Genomic DNA, 18663 nt, shown 5'->3' on the forward strand with positions numbered 1-18663 from the left:
AAAAATTTGCATATATGAGCGGGCGGCGGTCTATAAAATAATTGATCTTCGGGACTGTTAATTAGTTAGCAATATAATCGTATTAACTATTGTGAAGTGACCTGAAATAATTGCAATTGTCTGTCCTTTGCTTAAGAAGAATCAATTTTCAAAGAAACTTTTAACTTTAACAATTTCACGCATTATTAATTAATGTTTATGCACAAAATAAAATCGAATCTTTCGGTCGTTTTTCAAACACAATGATTACAATGCAAGCTGTGCGTCCGAATGGGGTTTTCTTTTTTTTTTTTTTTTTTTTTTTTTTTTGTATAGCATCGTACGGCAATGCAAAATGCAAATGCATTCACATCATTGTGCTTAACGCTTTAGTTGCAATGTGTGTATGGCTTTCATTGTTATTTTTTGTAAAAAATTGTTAAAATTATTTGCTTAACGCTATTGAAAATTTTTCCTTATCGCTTAGATATGCATCCATTCACACATCAACACAACCATGTGTGCCTGCCTGCACGTTGTCAGTAACTAGCATTTATTTTTTTTTTATCGCTCTCTCTCTCTCTCTCTCTCTCTCCCTCTCTCTCTCTCTCCCTCTCTTTCTCCGGCTCTTTTTATGTCTCTCTTCTTATGTATATTTCTCACTTCTTCTTCTTCCTCTACCCCGTTTTATTTGAATGCATGGGAAAATCACTTGTTTGCCATAAAAATTAAATTCATTGTATGTGTTGTGTGTGTCGTTTCAATAAATAATAATTCAACACGCAAACATTTAATAATATTTGTGTTAAGCCATGGAAAAAGTATTTTCATTTGAAATATTATAGACATATATATTCATTTACTCTCGCACTAACATTCTCCTCGTATGTACGTACAATGAACGGCGGGGACGGCGGGGACAACGGGGACGAGCAATTGTAGAGTTCATGTATGCTTTGCAAAATTTATTATTTAGACATGGCAAATGAAACTGCCGAGTGATATGTAACGAGTTAAGTTAAATTTTGATATTGTGTTTTTTTGTGGACTTAAAAATTGAATAAATTCACTTCAATAATATTACGCTACAATATAAAAGTAAAATTAATTTTGCAATTAGTTAGTTAGAATTCGATTTTTATGATAATATTTGATATTATAATTTATAGGAAAAGTATTATTAGACACATCAAAATTTATAAATATATTATGATAAACATGAATTGTTTAATCAAGTATTTCCCTCTGTACATGTCGATTAAGATTGAGGTTAGGTTTTCAAAACTTTGTGTAGAAAAGCAAATCTATCGAGGATGCGTACATCTTTTCTTTACAGCATTACTATAACATTTGCATAACTGCATTGCAACTGGGTATGCTTTTTGATAGTCTCCGAAAGTAGGCTTATCAATAGGACAAAAAGCAAGCGGGATTGCAACGCATCACTTATGCTTAATGGTAAGTCGTTGCGTGCCGATAAATTCATATGAAGTTGCGTGCACCAAGAGCACAACGCCTCCCGAAAAATGTATTGCATGCTTATTGCGGATATAGATGGGCAATCTGCCCACGTTCCAATGAATGTCAACAAAAGTTTCTTAGCAGAAAGATGAATCTTATCCCATCCGTTTAAAAGGTTCTAAACTTTTCTCTCTACTAATTACAATTTTAATCTTCTGCTTCAATTCTTAGGATAGGAACCTTTATTAGACGGTAGGTAGACGAATAATCGGGTAACCGAAAAATATCCGACATGTATTCCTATATATATACAATGAAATTGGAAAGAATGTGTTTTATGAGCACATTAATATTTTCTCATTCAAAATAACTCTGTGCACCTGCTAAGATCGAGAGGATTCCTTACACCCCGAAGGACCCCAAAAGTAAAATCTGGCAAAGTGTCCAAGTCATACACTCAATCTTCTTAACGGAATTTTTAATATGCATTATAAACAAAATGACCTATCAGTACAAAACTGAACAATTTAACGCAAACACGTATTCTAGCTGTGACATTAAGAAAGTATTTATTCAGATAATATGCTATGTAGATCGAAACGAAACGATGCAAGATCGAGCTACCCAAGTATACGTTATTTTGTTCGCACATTCTGAGACATGAGAATACACGATTGCCCTTGAGGCTATATGACGACAATATCTATGCGTGCCCTACACATCAAGCCATTCTCACGTGTCCGGTGTCTACACAAAAACATATCTACATGCACCTTTAGATTAAAATAAGCTGAACGTTTACCTAAAAGCCTTAACAAACATCGTCGATACCTGCGCCTACATGCGATTTTTTCTATCGTACGAACGTATAAAGGTGCATGGCGACAGGCATTAACTGAAATCATAACGTCAGTGATGTCCAGTGTTAGCACTGGACGCGCAATTACACTGTCAGTTAAGCTATAAGCAAATGTGAATAAATAAGGAAACGGCACAATTTATATCTGCGCTCATACGGCTTGTGCACTAAGCGTTCATAAAGGTGGGAATTTTTCGAGTATTTACAATGTTTGTACAATGTTCTACGATGATAAAGATGTCGAACCAATAATTGTGTTAGACACTCGTATACACATATAAGCGTCAATTTTTAATGATCTTATCATTAACGAAAATAATGAAAGGCAGCGAAGACTGCTCATGCCTCGTTGAGGTTTGTACCTTAGCTAAACGAAAAACTTGTTCACGGTTTTGCTACGTTAAATTTCACCCCGAAACAAAACAAGTAAGAAAGTTATATTCGGCTGGGGCCGAATATCACATACCCGCTGTCATTAAAATATTTAGCATTAGTAAAGGGGAGAAAGTTCACTAAAACGCATTGTAAAGAACAATTAGTTACCATAATTAATTTAGAATTAAAACACTTACCTTTTCGCATTCTACTCTTGAATCCCTTTCATTTGACACCCATATCGCTGTTATTATCACGAAAAAATTAATCCACTATGTCGTGATGGCCACCAAATTTATTTTAGAATTAAGCAACTTTTAGGCAGATAATAGATCTTCAGTTGAGGAATGTACAAAATAATTTCCATCATTCTGTCTTGTTTATCTTATCCTTAATAAGCATAAAACTTCAAAAAGTAGAGAAGAGAAAATTTAATTATTTGTAACCTTGTTGTGTGGGCCTGGCTGATACTTCCGATTTCTGTAGTAGAGCTTTTCGTAAAGTAAATGTGGAAAATTTCAACAAAGGACCACAGGCCTGCTTGCAAAAATTGCAGAATACTTCCATCAAATTTGAAATCGATATCTTCATTGTTGCAAACAAGGCAGTGTTAACGACATATATCGCGCAGACCCCACACACGGACAGATATCGCTTAATCAATTCAGAATTTTCACGCTGATGAAGAATACATATATCTTGTACATTTTGGATCGCCGAAGCCTCGTTTTGGGTATTGCAAATAAAACATGACAAAATGAGTATATCGCCCATCCTTCAGTGGTGGGTATAATTAATAAATTAACAAAATTATTATAAGGATCCCATTAAATTCGAGAATAGACAAGAGAAGATCAGCTATGTGTCGTTGTTACGTTCACAAAACTAAAAAAGAAAACTATCTTTGTTGTGTGTGTGTTTGTGTGTGTGTGTGTGTGCACGGTATAAAATGCATTTGTACCGCCCCTCTCATCAGTCATAAAAAATGTCGAAAGAAAAACTTTACTCCAGATTTTTGATATGTTTGAGGAGGTGTTAAAGGCTATCGGTGATACGTACACTCTACGTTATGAATAGGATTTTTATAGTTTTTGAAAGCTTTTTTTTATGTGTTTTATACAAACATAACATAAATGAGTTAGTTTTCGATGTGTGTTTATGATTTCGATTTCTATTCAATTTTTTTTTATCATTTTTTTTTTACTTCTGGATGCCGTATAACTCCCAAAAAAAAACATCTTAGTAAACACATTATAATTAAATGTATGCTGGCTTGCGGGCTCATTGTGAACTTTTAATATATTGAAACGTAATTATTTTGTTCCCCGAAGAGAGGGGAAAGTTTAATGTATTAATGCGTGCAGCTTTTCTACTTGAATTGTTGTTAGCTTATTTTTTTTTTTTTTTTTTTTGAATAACAATATTAAACACATACGTACACTATACTACAGTATATATAGATATATACATATATATATACATATGTACGCATATGTAAACTTTTAAAGTAATAACAGTATTTGTGAGTAGAGTAGCAGTGTGTTTATCATTGGCACCTGCACCTATACTTGCGGGTTTTCGTTTTCACAGAGCGCATGAGTGTCGTACAATCTCTTTCTAGTCAAAAAGAAATCTTCATGTCTTTGATGCTTAAATCTTGGCAAAGGTCATGTTGAAAATTGGAAATTTTCCGGTATTCGTTCATATCACGCGACAAATCGTTTAATTGCCGTATTTTGCGTTTAAATTTATTGTAATTTTTTTAATAAATTATTTTGCGTTTTGTACATATATATATATATATGTGTGTGTTAACGAATGTGTTTGTATTAAAAATTAGGAAAAAATATATATAATTTGTCATATCACTTAAGTTGCTTTCCAACTATATATCTATTCGCATATAATATTTATTGAAGATTTTTTTTGGCAATTTTTACAGAATCAAACACTTACAACCTTCTTACATACTTCTCCACACTTCGAATTTATCACTACTAATTTTTACATGATTAAACGGTAAGGACACTGTAAATTTGTCAAAAAATCTACTTTTTTCCTTTTAGTTTTTCTAATTGAGTTAAACCATCCATTCCTTAGGTAATCAACATATGTTATGAAAACGACAATTGTAGGTGTGGCAAAATTAGAATGGGGTAAATAGTTGATTTTTTTGAACATAACTATGTGTTCATGTATACGGACACTTGGAACTTTAAATACGTTTTTCTCGAATGAAACACGATAGTTGAGAACGGCACACGACACAACTCAAACAACTTTCATTTTCGCATTCGGATTTTTTGATAATAACTTTGAAATAGCATTGTTAAGTGAAACACTTACAATATTTTCGATAAATTTTATTAATCTAAGCTATATAATCAATACAAACAAGCTTTTGTTTACTTCTCTTCTTATTATTATTTTTTATGTTTACATTGATTCGAAAACCATATATTTTTGTTTACATTTTACTGTTAAAATCAACGTGATAGCTCTACTGTCCATTGTCGTCACTACTTCGGAGCTTTTTATAATGGAAAACGAAAATAACGCTTCATTATCTCCATGTCTTCTCCCAAAGTCCTTATAAAAAGTAATGAAAGAAATTATTTGCAAAAAAACAAAAAACAAACGTTTCGATAAGAATAACGGCTTAGTGTATACATTAAAAATCGATGATTAAGCTTAGCTTTCTTCACAATGAAAACCAAATAACTGGAATCGACTAGAATTTATAGTAAACACATTGAAAGGTGTTTGTTTGTTCGTTCGTCTTTTAAAGAAATTTGTAATGATATCTTTGAGTTATCATTTGTAGAAAATTTATTTGTCATTGATCGTAAAATAGTTTCGAAAATTCGTTACGACCGGTCACTTGAATCAAACATTCGTTTAATTTGTGTAACTTTTAAAACGGAAAAAGTACAAGCAGAACAAATGATTTATGTGATTTGTGTGATCGTTACGAATATTTATTTTCATTTAAAGGCAAGACTTAAAAGTTATATATACGCCATTAAACAAATATTATCTATTTATTTATTTTTCTTTTTAGAATATATTTTAAGTTAGATTTGAATGCAAGAGAGAGAAATATATATAAAGTCAAACTATATGAAAAGTAACAAGGTGTGCTGTTGTTATTGTTACCACCCCGCACACTTTAATATTATATTAATTGGCTCTTCGGGCTATTAGCAACCTTTTTACGAAAACAAAACTGGTGTCAATATGTCTGCTTACAAAATCTCAGTCACGGATCCTTAGGTTTTTTTTTTTTTTTTTTTTTTGATATTATTATTATTTATTTATTTTTTTTTTTTCAGAGAACTTGTTCTGGTTTTAATTATTTTAACTCGAACGTACGTAGACATGCATATAGTGTGACCAAGCTTATAGATTCCAGCAATGCAGTGCTGCATTTTAAAACATTATGCTGCTAGTGCTTTCTTATACTGGCTCGAACGCTCTCCACAAAAATTCTCTCACACGATCAATTATTACATACATATATTCCAAATCAAATTAACATTCTGTACTGACTTAATATATATATATATATATATATATATATGTATATGTAGTTCGTATATGTGGCTGCAAACCGACAAAGTGGTGAACGAAAGATTAACTTCGTCTTTAGGAAACTGACAGTGTCATGTTGTCACCAGAGACAGACAATGTTCACTAATGCTGAGTGCGTAGCTAAACACTATCTTATATCACATTCGCTTCCAAGATAGTAAATTAACCCATTATCGTCTCCTTTCTTGGTAAAAAAGTGATTTTCTGAATAAATTTTGGTTTATTTTGTACCATAATCCATTATGCCAAAATTATCCGCGCAGCTAGTCTTCAAGTATTTGTCCTTCTTTTGTGAATGTAGACAAAAATTTTCTTCTACTTGTGACTTAAGGTTTGACGCAAGAGTGGCAAAGTTACATCTCCATCAGTCTTTATATAGAAAATTAAGTATTGTCTGGTTAGGTAACTCTACTCTACTATTACGGAATTCGATTATTAACTCGGAATTTTCATAAAATTATCAAGAACTATATCTGAAATATACCTATTTGTTGCTGATCTGAAATAAGTTATCTACTGCATAATACTGCCTTAAGACTGCACGAAAGTGTTAAATTTAACTCGAAAATATTTGGTCACTTTATACACAAAGACTATATCTATGCACACAATCTGTACATAAAGCGATAATGTATATATACATAGATTTGTGGAAATAATTTGATGTGGATTCTTTTGAATGGAGTTTTATATTATATTTTTTTCTTCTCTCTTTTGCCAAATCAAGTTTTTGTTATCATAATTTTAAGTCAACTTTTCACTAGAGCTCGCCATTTAACGTATTTTTTTATCGTAATTACAATTAAAGTGTGTAATTTTTAATGTTTTTTCATTTTTTTTATAAAAAATTGAACGAATTTTGAAAATTTGTATTCACCTGCCGTTGATTAAACGATAAAGAAATACAATTATAATTATAAATGAAACTTAATTGTTTTTTTAAATATAACTTTAAGCAATCAGTTGCTTTAACACGTGCGTTCACTTCAGACAGAATCTGTCCACCTTCTCTACGGAATGAACACTAAAATTAAGTTATTCTTTTTATAAAATTTAAGCTGATGTCTTTAGGATCATCTTGTAATTTTCTAGCTACTAAATTTCATTTATTTTAGAAGAATTTGCCGTGATCAATGGACATAGATTGAATGATCAGATGTGCCTTTCGTTTAAAGTGAATACATTTTATAAACTTTATAAACACACGATGTCCGATGACACACACAGATGAATTTTTGCGTAATCGGCGCCCTCTAAAGAGTTAGACAATCCCAATAAGTTAGGGGCGTGAACTGCACTGCAAGAACTAGATGTATTTGTTGTGTATAACGCAATAAACCCGCTCTGGGGGAAAATGATAAGTTACATCGAACACTTTAAACATTACATTGTAAAAACGAGATCATGCTTTAAATAATAACGTAACCCTAGCGGACTTTCTCGCGCTACTAGGCGCTTGGTCGTAGCGAGTATTAGCACAACGAGACATTTTTTCTTCAAAATCTTTGACAATCCCTCAGAGAGATCATTGGACGTATACATTCTTTAATCGCAGAGATCAATCTATCAAGTTCCGAGGAACGTAAATTGTTGTTTGAAGTTATTAGGCGCTGAGATCTTATTACAAACGGCTTGGAGCGTGAGCTGGGAGAAGGCGTGGGAGGTGAAATGGGAGAAGGTTTAGAAATAAACCATTTTCTTTTAACGACCGCATTAAATTTTTTCTTTGTTAAAGTCTTATTAGCGTTTTCACTCTCATCTCTTTTCGTAATGGCGGATGAGTTCGCCAATAGAGGGAAATTGTCATCGTAGGAGTTGCCATCAAGGCAATCAAAGTAATTTGAGGAAAACTTCTCTTTCCCTTCTTTATAGGAAAGATTTTTAATTCACGCTCCCTATTCGAGCAACACTTGTTTGGACCGTTGTGCTCCTGTGAACTACAGGACAAGCACGTCATCGTTTCACAGTTTTCGGGTTTGGGAGACTTCCCGCAGTTCAGACACCGGTCCTCCTTGGCCATTAGTATTGAAAGTTTTCAAATAATCATAAAAGAAAAGATCCGAGCTGATATTCATACGTTTGCCTTCGGCGTTTTCGCTTGTTTCAACAAAAACTAATAAATTGCATTGTTATATACAATCGTACAAACTGATATCGTAATTTGGGATAGCTTTGGCATCCAAATGAGAAGGCTTCTTAACTGCCTGTTTTGTAGACACCGTTAAAATCATTAGCCTTTTTTCTCCTTTGAGAGATAAATCAACTTCATCCCCACCCATCATCGATCTCTTAATATGCTCAGTGGCATTTATAAAACAATCTGCAAAATCATCTGTATCTGTCGTAAATAGATCACTCCCCGTCTCCATAGGGAGATAGGCTCTATGCTGTTTTAGCTGCAATTCCGGCGAAATTGAAATCCGGACGAAAAAAGGAAAAATATAATATGTATATTAAAAAAAAAAAGCAAAACAAAAAAAGCGGTACAAATAACCATAAGCAAAAAATGTATAATGCTTTCGCTCTATTTCCCATCTTCGCAGTCGTTTTCTCATCAAGAACTTTATAATTTATTCTCTGCACTTCTTCCCCCTTTACTTATATTATAGCTGGAACATCATCTGTGGCTCGACAAGGAATACAAGTCGTAGTACTGTTTTAGAAAAGGCCTTCGTTCAAAACGATCTCTGCATTTTAAATGATAGAAGATCAACATCTTTTTCAACTTATCACACTTTTTCGGATATTGATTTAACATGTTACCTCTTCATTTGATTTCCTGATGTATTTCTAAAGACCTACATAATAGTGCTCACTTATCAATAACCATTAATCTCAACCTTTCAAATTCGTCTGTTATTCTGGCCAGAACTAGTTAAATTCCTCGTAGATAAAACGGCTTGAATTAATTACTCGAAACATGCCGAGCCAATTCTGAATTCACAACCTTTTAACGGGAATGGGATGCTGCTATTAAGGGCATTCGTACAGCTGCTCATCTCTCTACGCATCAACCCAACAGCTTTTTTAGACGAGTTAAGCGTCTTTGGCGGAACAAAAGGCTCTCGTTATTGAGGAAGAACAAAATAGATTTATGGCATCGTTTTAAAAGACATCCTGACCATGACCATTTGTTATTATATAGAAAAACGAACGTTCAATTCAGGAAGGAGTTGCGAAAAACAAAGACATTCAGTTTTGAACTTTTTTCGAAAAGAATTTACAAAAACATATTAATTAAAACTTGTCAGGAACGAAATCAACAAACTGAGTGGGACTTCAAAATCTTAAAGGCAATGAGTAATGCCTAAAAATGAGTTTAGATTTCAAGAACTTGGTATAATAATCCACACAAAGAGTAACGACAGTTTAAAATATTATTTATAACCCACCATTTAAACCACGCATTACGCGTTGCACAATATACTCTGATTGACTGACTAACTGCTAGATTAACTGATTATACAACTAAGCGGTTTTCGTTAATAGTGAACTTTTATCACTTGTAAAGACAAAAGTATACTGCGATCATTTCGAAACCTCTCTTCCTACATAGATAAAGTAGCCTTCAGCATTCAAATTTTGAAATGTGTAGGATCGTAGGATTGTTTACGAGTATGCAACGAAATTATGTTTTCCTGGTTTTTTATTGTACAGGTATTTTATTTTCTTTTTCTTTCAGCACAACCGTCAAGATTCTATATATGCCAAGTTACCCAAGGCGGCTGCTGCAATACCAACGGCAGCAACAACGACAACCTCTAGCGCAAGCATCTCTCTCACAACAACAGCGGCTACTCAATATACGATTACAGCGGATGTTCACAATAGTATCAGCAACGATAGCAACAATAATAGTACTAACAATAATAACAATAGCAACAGCAACTATAGCGGCGGCGAAGTTCATGCCTCATCATTTGCAACACCACCAACACGTCGTCGTTTTTTCAATCACAAAAACTTACGCAATGCCTTAACCGGCGGTGTTGGTCATCGGCGTACCGCTTCAAATGGTGGCTGTCCCATAGATACCGTCTCAATTTTATCCGAAGGTAATGTTTAGATATGAAAACATAAACACTCCAATACGATACACATGTGCAAATAACTTGGAAAATATAACTTTCAAATAATAACTTATGACTTTAATGATTTGCTGATCATGAAGATGCATCATCCTCAATGGAAAGTTCACAATTCTTCAGTTCTACGATTGTCCACATACCGATTCCGTCCCGAAGAAATTTAATTTATATTTAATTTTCTTATTTATAAGCCCACAACTTTCGTCTCGTTGTTGGACGAGAGACAACACAAATATTCTTAAAACTTTATTGAACACCGATTGGCTTAACCAATCGACATAACACCTGACACTTTCTTGATATCGTGCTTAAGAAAAACACTCTATTACGATTAAAGTGTCAGATTCCTTCGCATATAGAGCGACCAAATCAGTAGCACCTTATTAAGACGGTTATTGTAATTGCCTGCTTTTACTTTAGTTTAAAATGCTTCAACGGCAAAACTGCAGACACGTACACTTTGAGTAATTATGCAGCCATTCCCACGACGAATTACACACTTAGGGAGTGTTTCATTATTACTCCCGCGAATTATATGAAAGTTCTAGTTTGTCTAAAAAGCCAACCTGCTCAAAAAGATATATGGAATGTTTTTGTTGCAGCAACGAAAAAGAGTGATATACAATCAACGTTCCACTGTTTCGAAAAAAAAAAGCCTAAATTAATTTTTTGCCAACCCAATGGTTTAAAAGGAAAACGCATTCTTTATTTTTGTGCTAACTATTAACATAACATCCCACTGTAATTTAAAAGTTAAACACCTCCTCGGAATGGTTAGATAATCACCGAAAGCTTGACGGGAGCCGAAATCAGAAACCTAGAAAGTCAAACATACTGAACTATAATATATCCAATCCATGTTCTGAGAAGATTATGTGTTAACGTCATCATCAATATGATCTCTGATTCTTTTGTGATGATAGAGTCGTCATATTCCAAAGTCATTTAATAAAGGCGTACATACGGTCCGACAAATAATTATATGTGCAAAAATAGTTTAAATTTACTCCATCTAAAATATAAATAATAACGTGTACAATATATTTTTATGTCTTATTTATACACTCTCCTTTACCGGGTGGTTTTTTCTTTTTTCGCCGCCCATAACTGAAGTGATCGCAGTAAGTTTATAATTCAATAGAAAATAATTATATGTAAGCATTTTAATTTTTATTTTCTGTTTAATAAAAAATATTTCCTCATAGACGAATCAATCAAGACGTTTTTCGATATATTTGAAGGAGTAATTACGAAAAAATATAACTTTATCGGTAGTTGAAACTGCCCCTTAGAAGTAAACGTGCGGATGAGGAGCGCGGAAAAATTAAAGAAATGTGACTTGCTGATTGAAAATTGGCGAAGCAGCAGATACTCGCCGCGATGCAATCTCAAATTATTTAAAAGAACCTGATAAGTATGGTTGCATTAAGCGCAGTGGTCGCATCCCAACCGCAGATCAGTAGACCTAGCGAGTGCACGCCAATTAGCAATTAATAAAAATATAAATTGCAGGGAAATAAATGTACAGTTAGGTCTAAATATAACGAGACAACGAATGCAGCAATTTCTTAGAGACGATATAGGGCGTAGCTATGGTCTTAGAAATTGGCAAACCGCGCTTAATCCCCCTAAGCGCCCTAAAAATGCCCGTTTAGGAATATTATATTTAGCGAAAGGAAAAGTTGAAATTGGATGGAACTGATGGTCACCATAAATATTGGGGAGAGGTAGGACATGCTCAACTAACGTGTTACAAGCGTAACCATGGCTGTAAATTTCATACGATAGGGGCTGCATTTGGAGCACGAAGCACCCAATAAAATGAACGCGGAGGCATATGTTAACTTGTCAGAGAACAATTTAGTAGACTTTGCTGGAGAGTTATGTGATGATAAGTGAACGTCCTAACGAGACAAGGCTCCCATCCATGTCGCAAGGTTTACGAAGGATTTCTTTCATTCACGCAGTTTTACTAAAGTGGCCACTCATGATTGCCGGCATGAGCCTGATTGAGGACCTCTGGGAAATACTTTCCACCAAGATATCCTCAAACTCTAAGCAGTATTCTACACTCAAGGAGCTTAAACTTGAAATATTGTCCGAATAGGAAGAAAATTAATGTGATCACTGCGAGAAACGTGATTCTATGCCACTCAGACTACAATACCGTATATGGTTTACCAATAGAAATTAATATGAAGTTCAAATTTTGCACATATAATTATTTTCTACGAAGTACATATTGAATATGTTTTTTTCTAGTATAAAATATGAATTAAGATTACGTGATTTTTATATTCTTAAAACACACATAACTACAAAGCAGAAATTTAAAAAAAAATTTGTTCTTTGAACTAATACTCAAAGTAAAGCATTTCACATATAAATATTTGACGGGAATACGTTACACAGAATATTGTTCTAGTCCTGTAGTCCTGATAGCTGATAGAAAACATAAAACCTATGGTCGACATGTAATTAACTACAAACAATTTATTCATAGCTCAGGCCTTTTTTCCTGTTAAGAATGTCGTGAGACTTTCGAATTACATATTCTTCGGTTTCTCCTTAATTTCTAAATTTTTTGCCGTTAATTGCTTACCAGTCCCAATCATTTTTTTTTTTTTTTTCATTTACACGCATACACATTATTCAACTTATTTTTATAGGTAAAAATATCGAAAATGCTTTGAATACTTCGACATGTTCGGATTCGGCTGTGACCCGCAGACGTCGTAAGAATGTTAGTAACAAGTTGAGTTCAGCATCGGAATCAACAACAGCAAGCGAAAATCGTTTAAATCGTTTAAGCTTAGCGGGAACTTCAGTATACGCTGGTCATTTGTCATCATTAGTTCTCGGAAAAATAAAGTCACTTTGGGCCGTTCCATCCAATACGGCAGATAGTGGATTAATTCAATTTGCAGGCACGGTCCCACTTTCATTATAAACCTGTTTCATTGTTTTTCTCAAGCATGTGTTCGCCACGCGTATATATGTAGAAAGTAAAGCATGATCTTAATTTGGGCATGTTAGATGTTTTTTTTTTCCTATTACTATATTTTCTTATTAAGGAAGCGTTATAATTCTCACTTTTCATACCGATATTGCCCTTTCATTCACAGGTAGTGACAATTTAGTTAGTGATAACAGTAGCACGGTAGCTGAGAAGCAAAAGGATCAGTTACGAGCACGTTTAGGCTTGCTACTAGATAACGACACGAGCCCTGACGGTTCGAATACTACCACCACAACCAGTAGTAGCTCCTCACACAATATCAGCCCTCAACAAACTTTAGCTACAGATAGTTCCGGTTTATCTGTAGATCACTTCGGTGGGAGTCAGCTATCGGTAGCTACGAAAGATGATACGTATAGTTTGTGCGGCAAGCTGAAAACATGTTGTCTTACGGATACAAATGGTTACGAAGTATTCCCGGCTAAGTCACGCAAATCGGTTGTTCGACGCTCGAACCGTTCCGCACAACTCGGCAATAATAGCAAACGGAATGCCATATATAAATCTTCCTCAGTACCACCTGCCATTCAATTGGCTTTAAAGCCACTTTTCTTCGAAGTTCCTCTGCAAGAACCCGATCCACCCTTTATTGGACGTCAATGGCTACTAAGAGAGCTGTCAAATATACTTACTGGCACAGAAACTCCAGGAGTGCTTATAAATGGCAATCCAGGTACCGGGAAAACTGCTTTCATTTTGCAACTAGTAGAGTATTCTTGTTTTGGCCGACGCAAAAATGCATCTTCCGAAACGGATCCCGACGGTATTTACTACCAGATCAGTACGGCAAGCGACCGAATACGGGCTTTAGCCGCTCATGTGGTTGGTTATCATTTCTGTCAAGCGGATGCAAATTTAACATGCTTAGTACCAGATTTTGTACATTCCTTAGCCGCTCAACTTTGTCAAGCCCCACAATTGGCTGCCTACCGAGACTATCTACTCAGTGAACCTCACTTAAAAGGTATATTAAGTGTAAAGGAATGCATAGCTGATGCCGAACGCGTAATGCGAATGGCCATTTTGGAACCTTTAACAGTGCTTAAAAGAACCGGGAAAATTTTGGCCAAAACCTGCATTATTCTTGTTGATGCCCTCTGCGAGGCTGAATATCACCGCCCGGACCACGGTTATACCATAGCCACATTTCTTGCCAAAATTACCAAATTTTTTCCTTCATGGCTAAAAGTAGTCGCTACTGTCCGCACTCAGATGTTGGAATTTGTCAAAGGTTTATCTTACACAAAAATTACGTTAGATAGCTGGGCTTCAAATGATCTTTTGCAGAAAGATATGTTAGATTATATAACGTTTCGTGTGAATAACAGTGCAGAGATACAAAACAATGTCGCCATCGTTAAAGATCACAACACAGGGCAACTCAAATTTATTGGCCACCTCCAAAATTTAACTAAAGGATCCATGTTGTACGCAAAATTGATATTAGATCTCATTGAACGCGGTCAGCTCGTGATCAAGTCAACCAGCTACAAAGTCTTGCCAGTGTCTCTGGCCCAAATTTTTTTATTACATTTCAATTTAAGATTTCCTACCTCGTGTAGTTTCGAAAAGGCGGCCCCTATTCTTAATGTTTGTCTTGCTGCTTTGTACCCTTTAACACTGAATGAAATTTATTATACAATTTGTGCTATAAAAACCGATAAAGTAATGGCTTGGGATGAATTTCTGCAACGTTTTAGACTATTGGATGGGTTTCTTATTAAACGTATTGATAACACTTATATGTTTTTCCATTCATCGTTTCGAGAATGGCTAATACGTAGAGATGAGGGAGAGTCATCCAAATTCCTGTGCGATTTTCGTTTAGGCCATGCTGCGATTGCCTTTCGTCTTTCTCGCTTGCAAGCTCCTTTGGATCCAGAGCAGACTTTAGAGTTAGGCCACCATATGTTGAAGGCGCACATTTATCGCAATAGTCAAGGCCCACAATCGCCCCGCGATATGCAGGCCTATTGGATTTCTTCGGTCACCGATAATATCTCAGCAGCTTTGGGTGCCTTACGCAATGTTTACAGTCCAAATTTAAAAGTTTCCCGTCTCATGCTTTTAGCTGGTTCATCACCTCATTATCGCACTGAATTTATGGGTGACGCTACCATCTTATGCTTGGCTGCTCACGAGGGTATTGTTCCAATGGTGAGTTTACTACTAGAATTCGGAGCTGATGTTGGCCTAACCAACAGTCAGGGTTGTACGCCGTTAATTTTGGCTGCTATGCGAGGACATTGCGATGTGGTACGACTATTGGTAGCAGCTGGCAGTAGTTTAGGACAAACCGATACCACACAGAGGTGCGCTCTAGTGCACGCTGCGCGTATGGGTCGCCTTAATGTAGTTAAGTATTTGTTAGCTTGCGATTGGACGCCTCGAACCAATTCAGGTGATGTCAGTTTAAATTTGGCTTTGCAGCAAGCTTTGATAGGCGCTGCATCGCAAGATCACATCACAATTATGGAGGATCTGCTTGATATGGAAAACATAAATATAAATCAAGTAGAAATAACGTCTGGGGATCTAGCTTTAACCGCCGCCGCCCGCAATGGATGTTTGAATACTGTGGAGATACTGTTGTCAAGAGGTGCTAAAATAGATTCTCACAACAAGCAAGGCTTCACTGCTTTAGGACTTTCTGTTAAAGAAGGACATTGGGCAGTAGCTGAAAAATTATTAGAAAATGGCGCTGATCTTGATGAGTCGGTGACATCGGCCCGTAAAACTTCTTTAATGATTGCAGCCGAAGAGGGCCACATTGAAATCATGGAGATGTTGATCACACGAGGAGCCAATCTTGAAACTCAAGATCACGAGGGTTTTACAGCTTTATCCTGGGCATGCCTGAGAGGGCGCCAGACAGCTGCGAAGATATTGATGGATAAGGGATGCAATAAGAACCATGCCGACAACAACGGCAGAACCCCTTTGGACCTTGCAGCCTATCAAGGTTCTGCAAACTTGGTGCAGTATTTGTTGGAACAAGGAGCTAATATTGAACACGTTGACGTCAACGGAATGCGTCCTTTAGATAGAGCGATAGCTTGTCGAAATATACAAGTTGTGCAAGTCTTCCTAAGAAGAGGAGCGAAACTAGGCCCTACAACTTGGAGTATGGCCATGGGTAAGCCAGAAATATTGATAGTTCTGCTCAATAAACTGCTAGAGGACGGGAATGTTTTATATCGTAAAAATCGGTTTCAAGAAGCTTCGCATCGATATCAATACGCGCTAAGAAAAATATCTAATTTAGAAATCCTGATAGAAAAGAGCGCTATATTCGCGCAGTTACGTACGAATCTACTGCTAAATCTATCAAGATGCAAGAGAAAACTGAACGTAAGTTGTGACATCTATGAGAAGCAAATCAGTAATTTAATGTATTTCAATATATTCACTTTTAAGGTCCTTGAAGAATCTATAGATTTAGCTACGCAAGCCATTGCCCAGAAACCAAGCAGCTACGAAGGATATTATGCGCGTGCAAAAGCGCGAATGGACCATTGTGATCTCAACGATGCACTAATCGATGCTAATGAAGCAATGCAAAAAGCTGCACAAAGCGGTGTACTAACGGACGTCATTGATATCTTAAAACGTATTCAAGACGATCTATTAATCCGTATTAGCCAAGAAAAACGTATCCAATGCAATTGTAATGAAGAAACTTCTACAGAATCTCCGCACGAAATAACCGATTTATAAGTTATCGACTTCCTATGTGTGCCCATTACATTGTCTAAAAAAATCAATCAAAAACTATTCTCCATTCACCATTTCTAAACTCTTTTTTCCTTTCCCTAATTATCGTTTCCTTCCTTTCTTTATATTTATTTCGTTTAGAAACATTTAATTTTAATTAAATAGTGCTTGTTTAAACTGACTAAAAGCAAATTGTTTATACGTATATGCTTTGTTTATATATTTTATTTGTCATCATTAGTTTCAATTTAATTAAAATCAAATACATGTGATGTAAATAAATAAAACATTAATTCGTAGTTAAATTTAGTGAATGGCGTGGCGTGTATGCGTAACTATTTTAAAGCTATTTAAAATAGCATCATTTTAGGTAATCTCTTACCATATACAATATGTTCAATTGTTTTGCCGATGATTAATTTCTTCACAATCCCTTTTTCGGACTCACCATCACATAAAGATACGGCTCACAATCAGGGCATGTAAAAACTAAACAAGAGAATTATATTCGGATGTGACCGAATCTTTTACATTCACTAGCTATATCCTAACAAAGATGAAAAAACAAAAAAAAAACTGAAGAAATCCACTTCTTTTACTTTACAATATTAAGAAGGTTTGGCTCATTTTATCAGTTTTATCGAATTTATAAGTAATGAGCAAAAATCCTGGAAAGCAGAAAAGTTCTTGGATTACATTGCATCGTAGATGTCTCGTGTAACCAACTTTTTCAATAGCAAACTGAGTTCCAAGAATTTCAATGTTTCCGCAAAATTTCAAGTCGATAGCTTTACTTTTGTAGGCACGAGAATGTTTACCACAGAAATTAAACAAACGGCAGACGAACATGCTTTTATCGATTCAGAATTTCCTGCTGATCAAAATTATATATGCTTTATGGAGTCTGCTTCATTTTGGCTGTTGCGAACGCTTTGATAGAACGAACATACCACCTTAATTTGATAGTGGATGTAAACACGAAGAATGAAAAAACTCTGACGACTAGCAAAGCAGTAGACATATTGATTGCATATTGGTTTCTTGTCCAACTCTTCTCACGTTCAAAGATTTTCAACGTTAGTCCTTACTTCGTCATTGCGATGATACCCAACGAAAATAATTTTTTTTTATTTGTAGCATAAATAAGTGAATGCGTACTACATATCATAGTTCTTAAAGGAAATCCATGTTGCAATGTTCACCACCTAGGATAGGTATCGCATATTCCTTCTAAACTTACGGCCAAAATGTCAAAATGTCGTATTGATGTCAAGGTACGAGAGAAAACTCAATGTAAGTTGGGACATCTATGAGAAGCACAACAATAGTCTAATGTACTTCAACATATTCGCTTTTCAGCTCCTTGACGAATCAATAGATTTAGCTACACAAACCATTGCCCAAAAATTAAGCAGCCCTCTTCTTATCGACTTAGTACATTTATGCCCATTACATTGTTTAAAAGAAATCACTTTCAATCTTTTCCCCTTTCTTACCTCTTTTCCCTTCTTAATTATTATTTCCTTCCTTTTTTTAGCTTTATTTCGTTTATACGTATGTGTTTTGCTTACATTTTT

The 18663-nt window shown here is 35.2% G+C and overlaps 1 protein-coding gene across 8 annotated transcripts in view; it reads left to right on the forward strand.

The window, feature by feature from the left end:
• The window catches only part of LOC119632247 (protein TANC2), a 106026-nt gene extending 87460 nt beyond the window's left edge, over window positions 1–18566 (forward strand). For 5 of the 8 annotated variants that reach the window (XM_038025054.1, XM_038025056.1, XM_038025057.1 and 2 more), the window contains 4 exons: window positions 9948–10320; window positions 13023–13280; window positions 13479–16723; window positions 16790–18562. In XM_038025054.1, the coding sequence (XP_037880982.1) occupies window positions 9948–10320; window positions 13023–13280; window positions 13479–16723; window positions 16790–17089 (4176 nt within the window). In that variant the 3' untranslated portion in view covers window positions 17090–18562. Of the gene's footprint in view, window positions 1–9947; window positions 10321–13022; window positions 13281–13478; window positions 16724–16789 lie in introns of all 8 variants that reach the window. The other 3 variants (XM_038025060.1, XM_038025061.1, XM_038025062.1) reach the window with 3 other exon arrangements.
• Window positions 18567–18663: the final 97 nt, after the last annotated feature.

Source organism: Glossina fuscipes, unplaced genomic scaffold (genome assembly GCF_014805625.2).
Source record: "Glossina fuscipes isolate IAEA_lab_2018 unplaced genomic scaffold, Yale_Gfus_2 1, whole genome shotgun sequence".
NCBI lineage: Eukaryota > Metazoa > Arthropoda > Insecta > Diptera > Glossinidae > Glossina > Glossina fuscipes.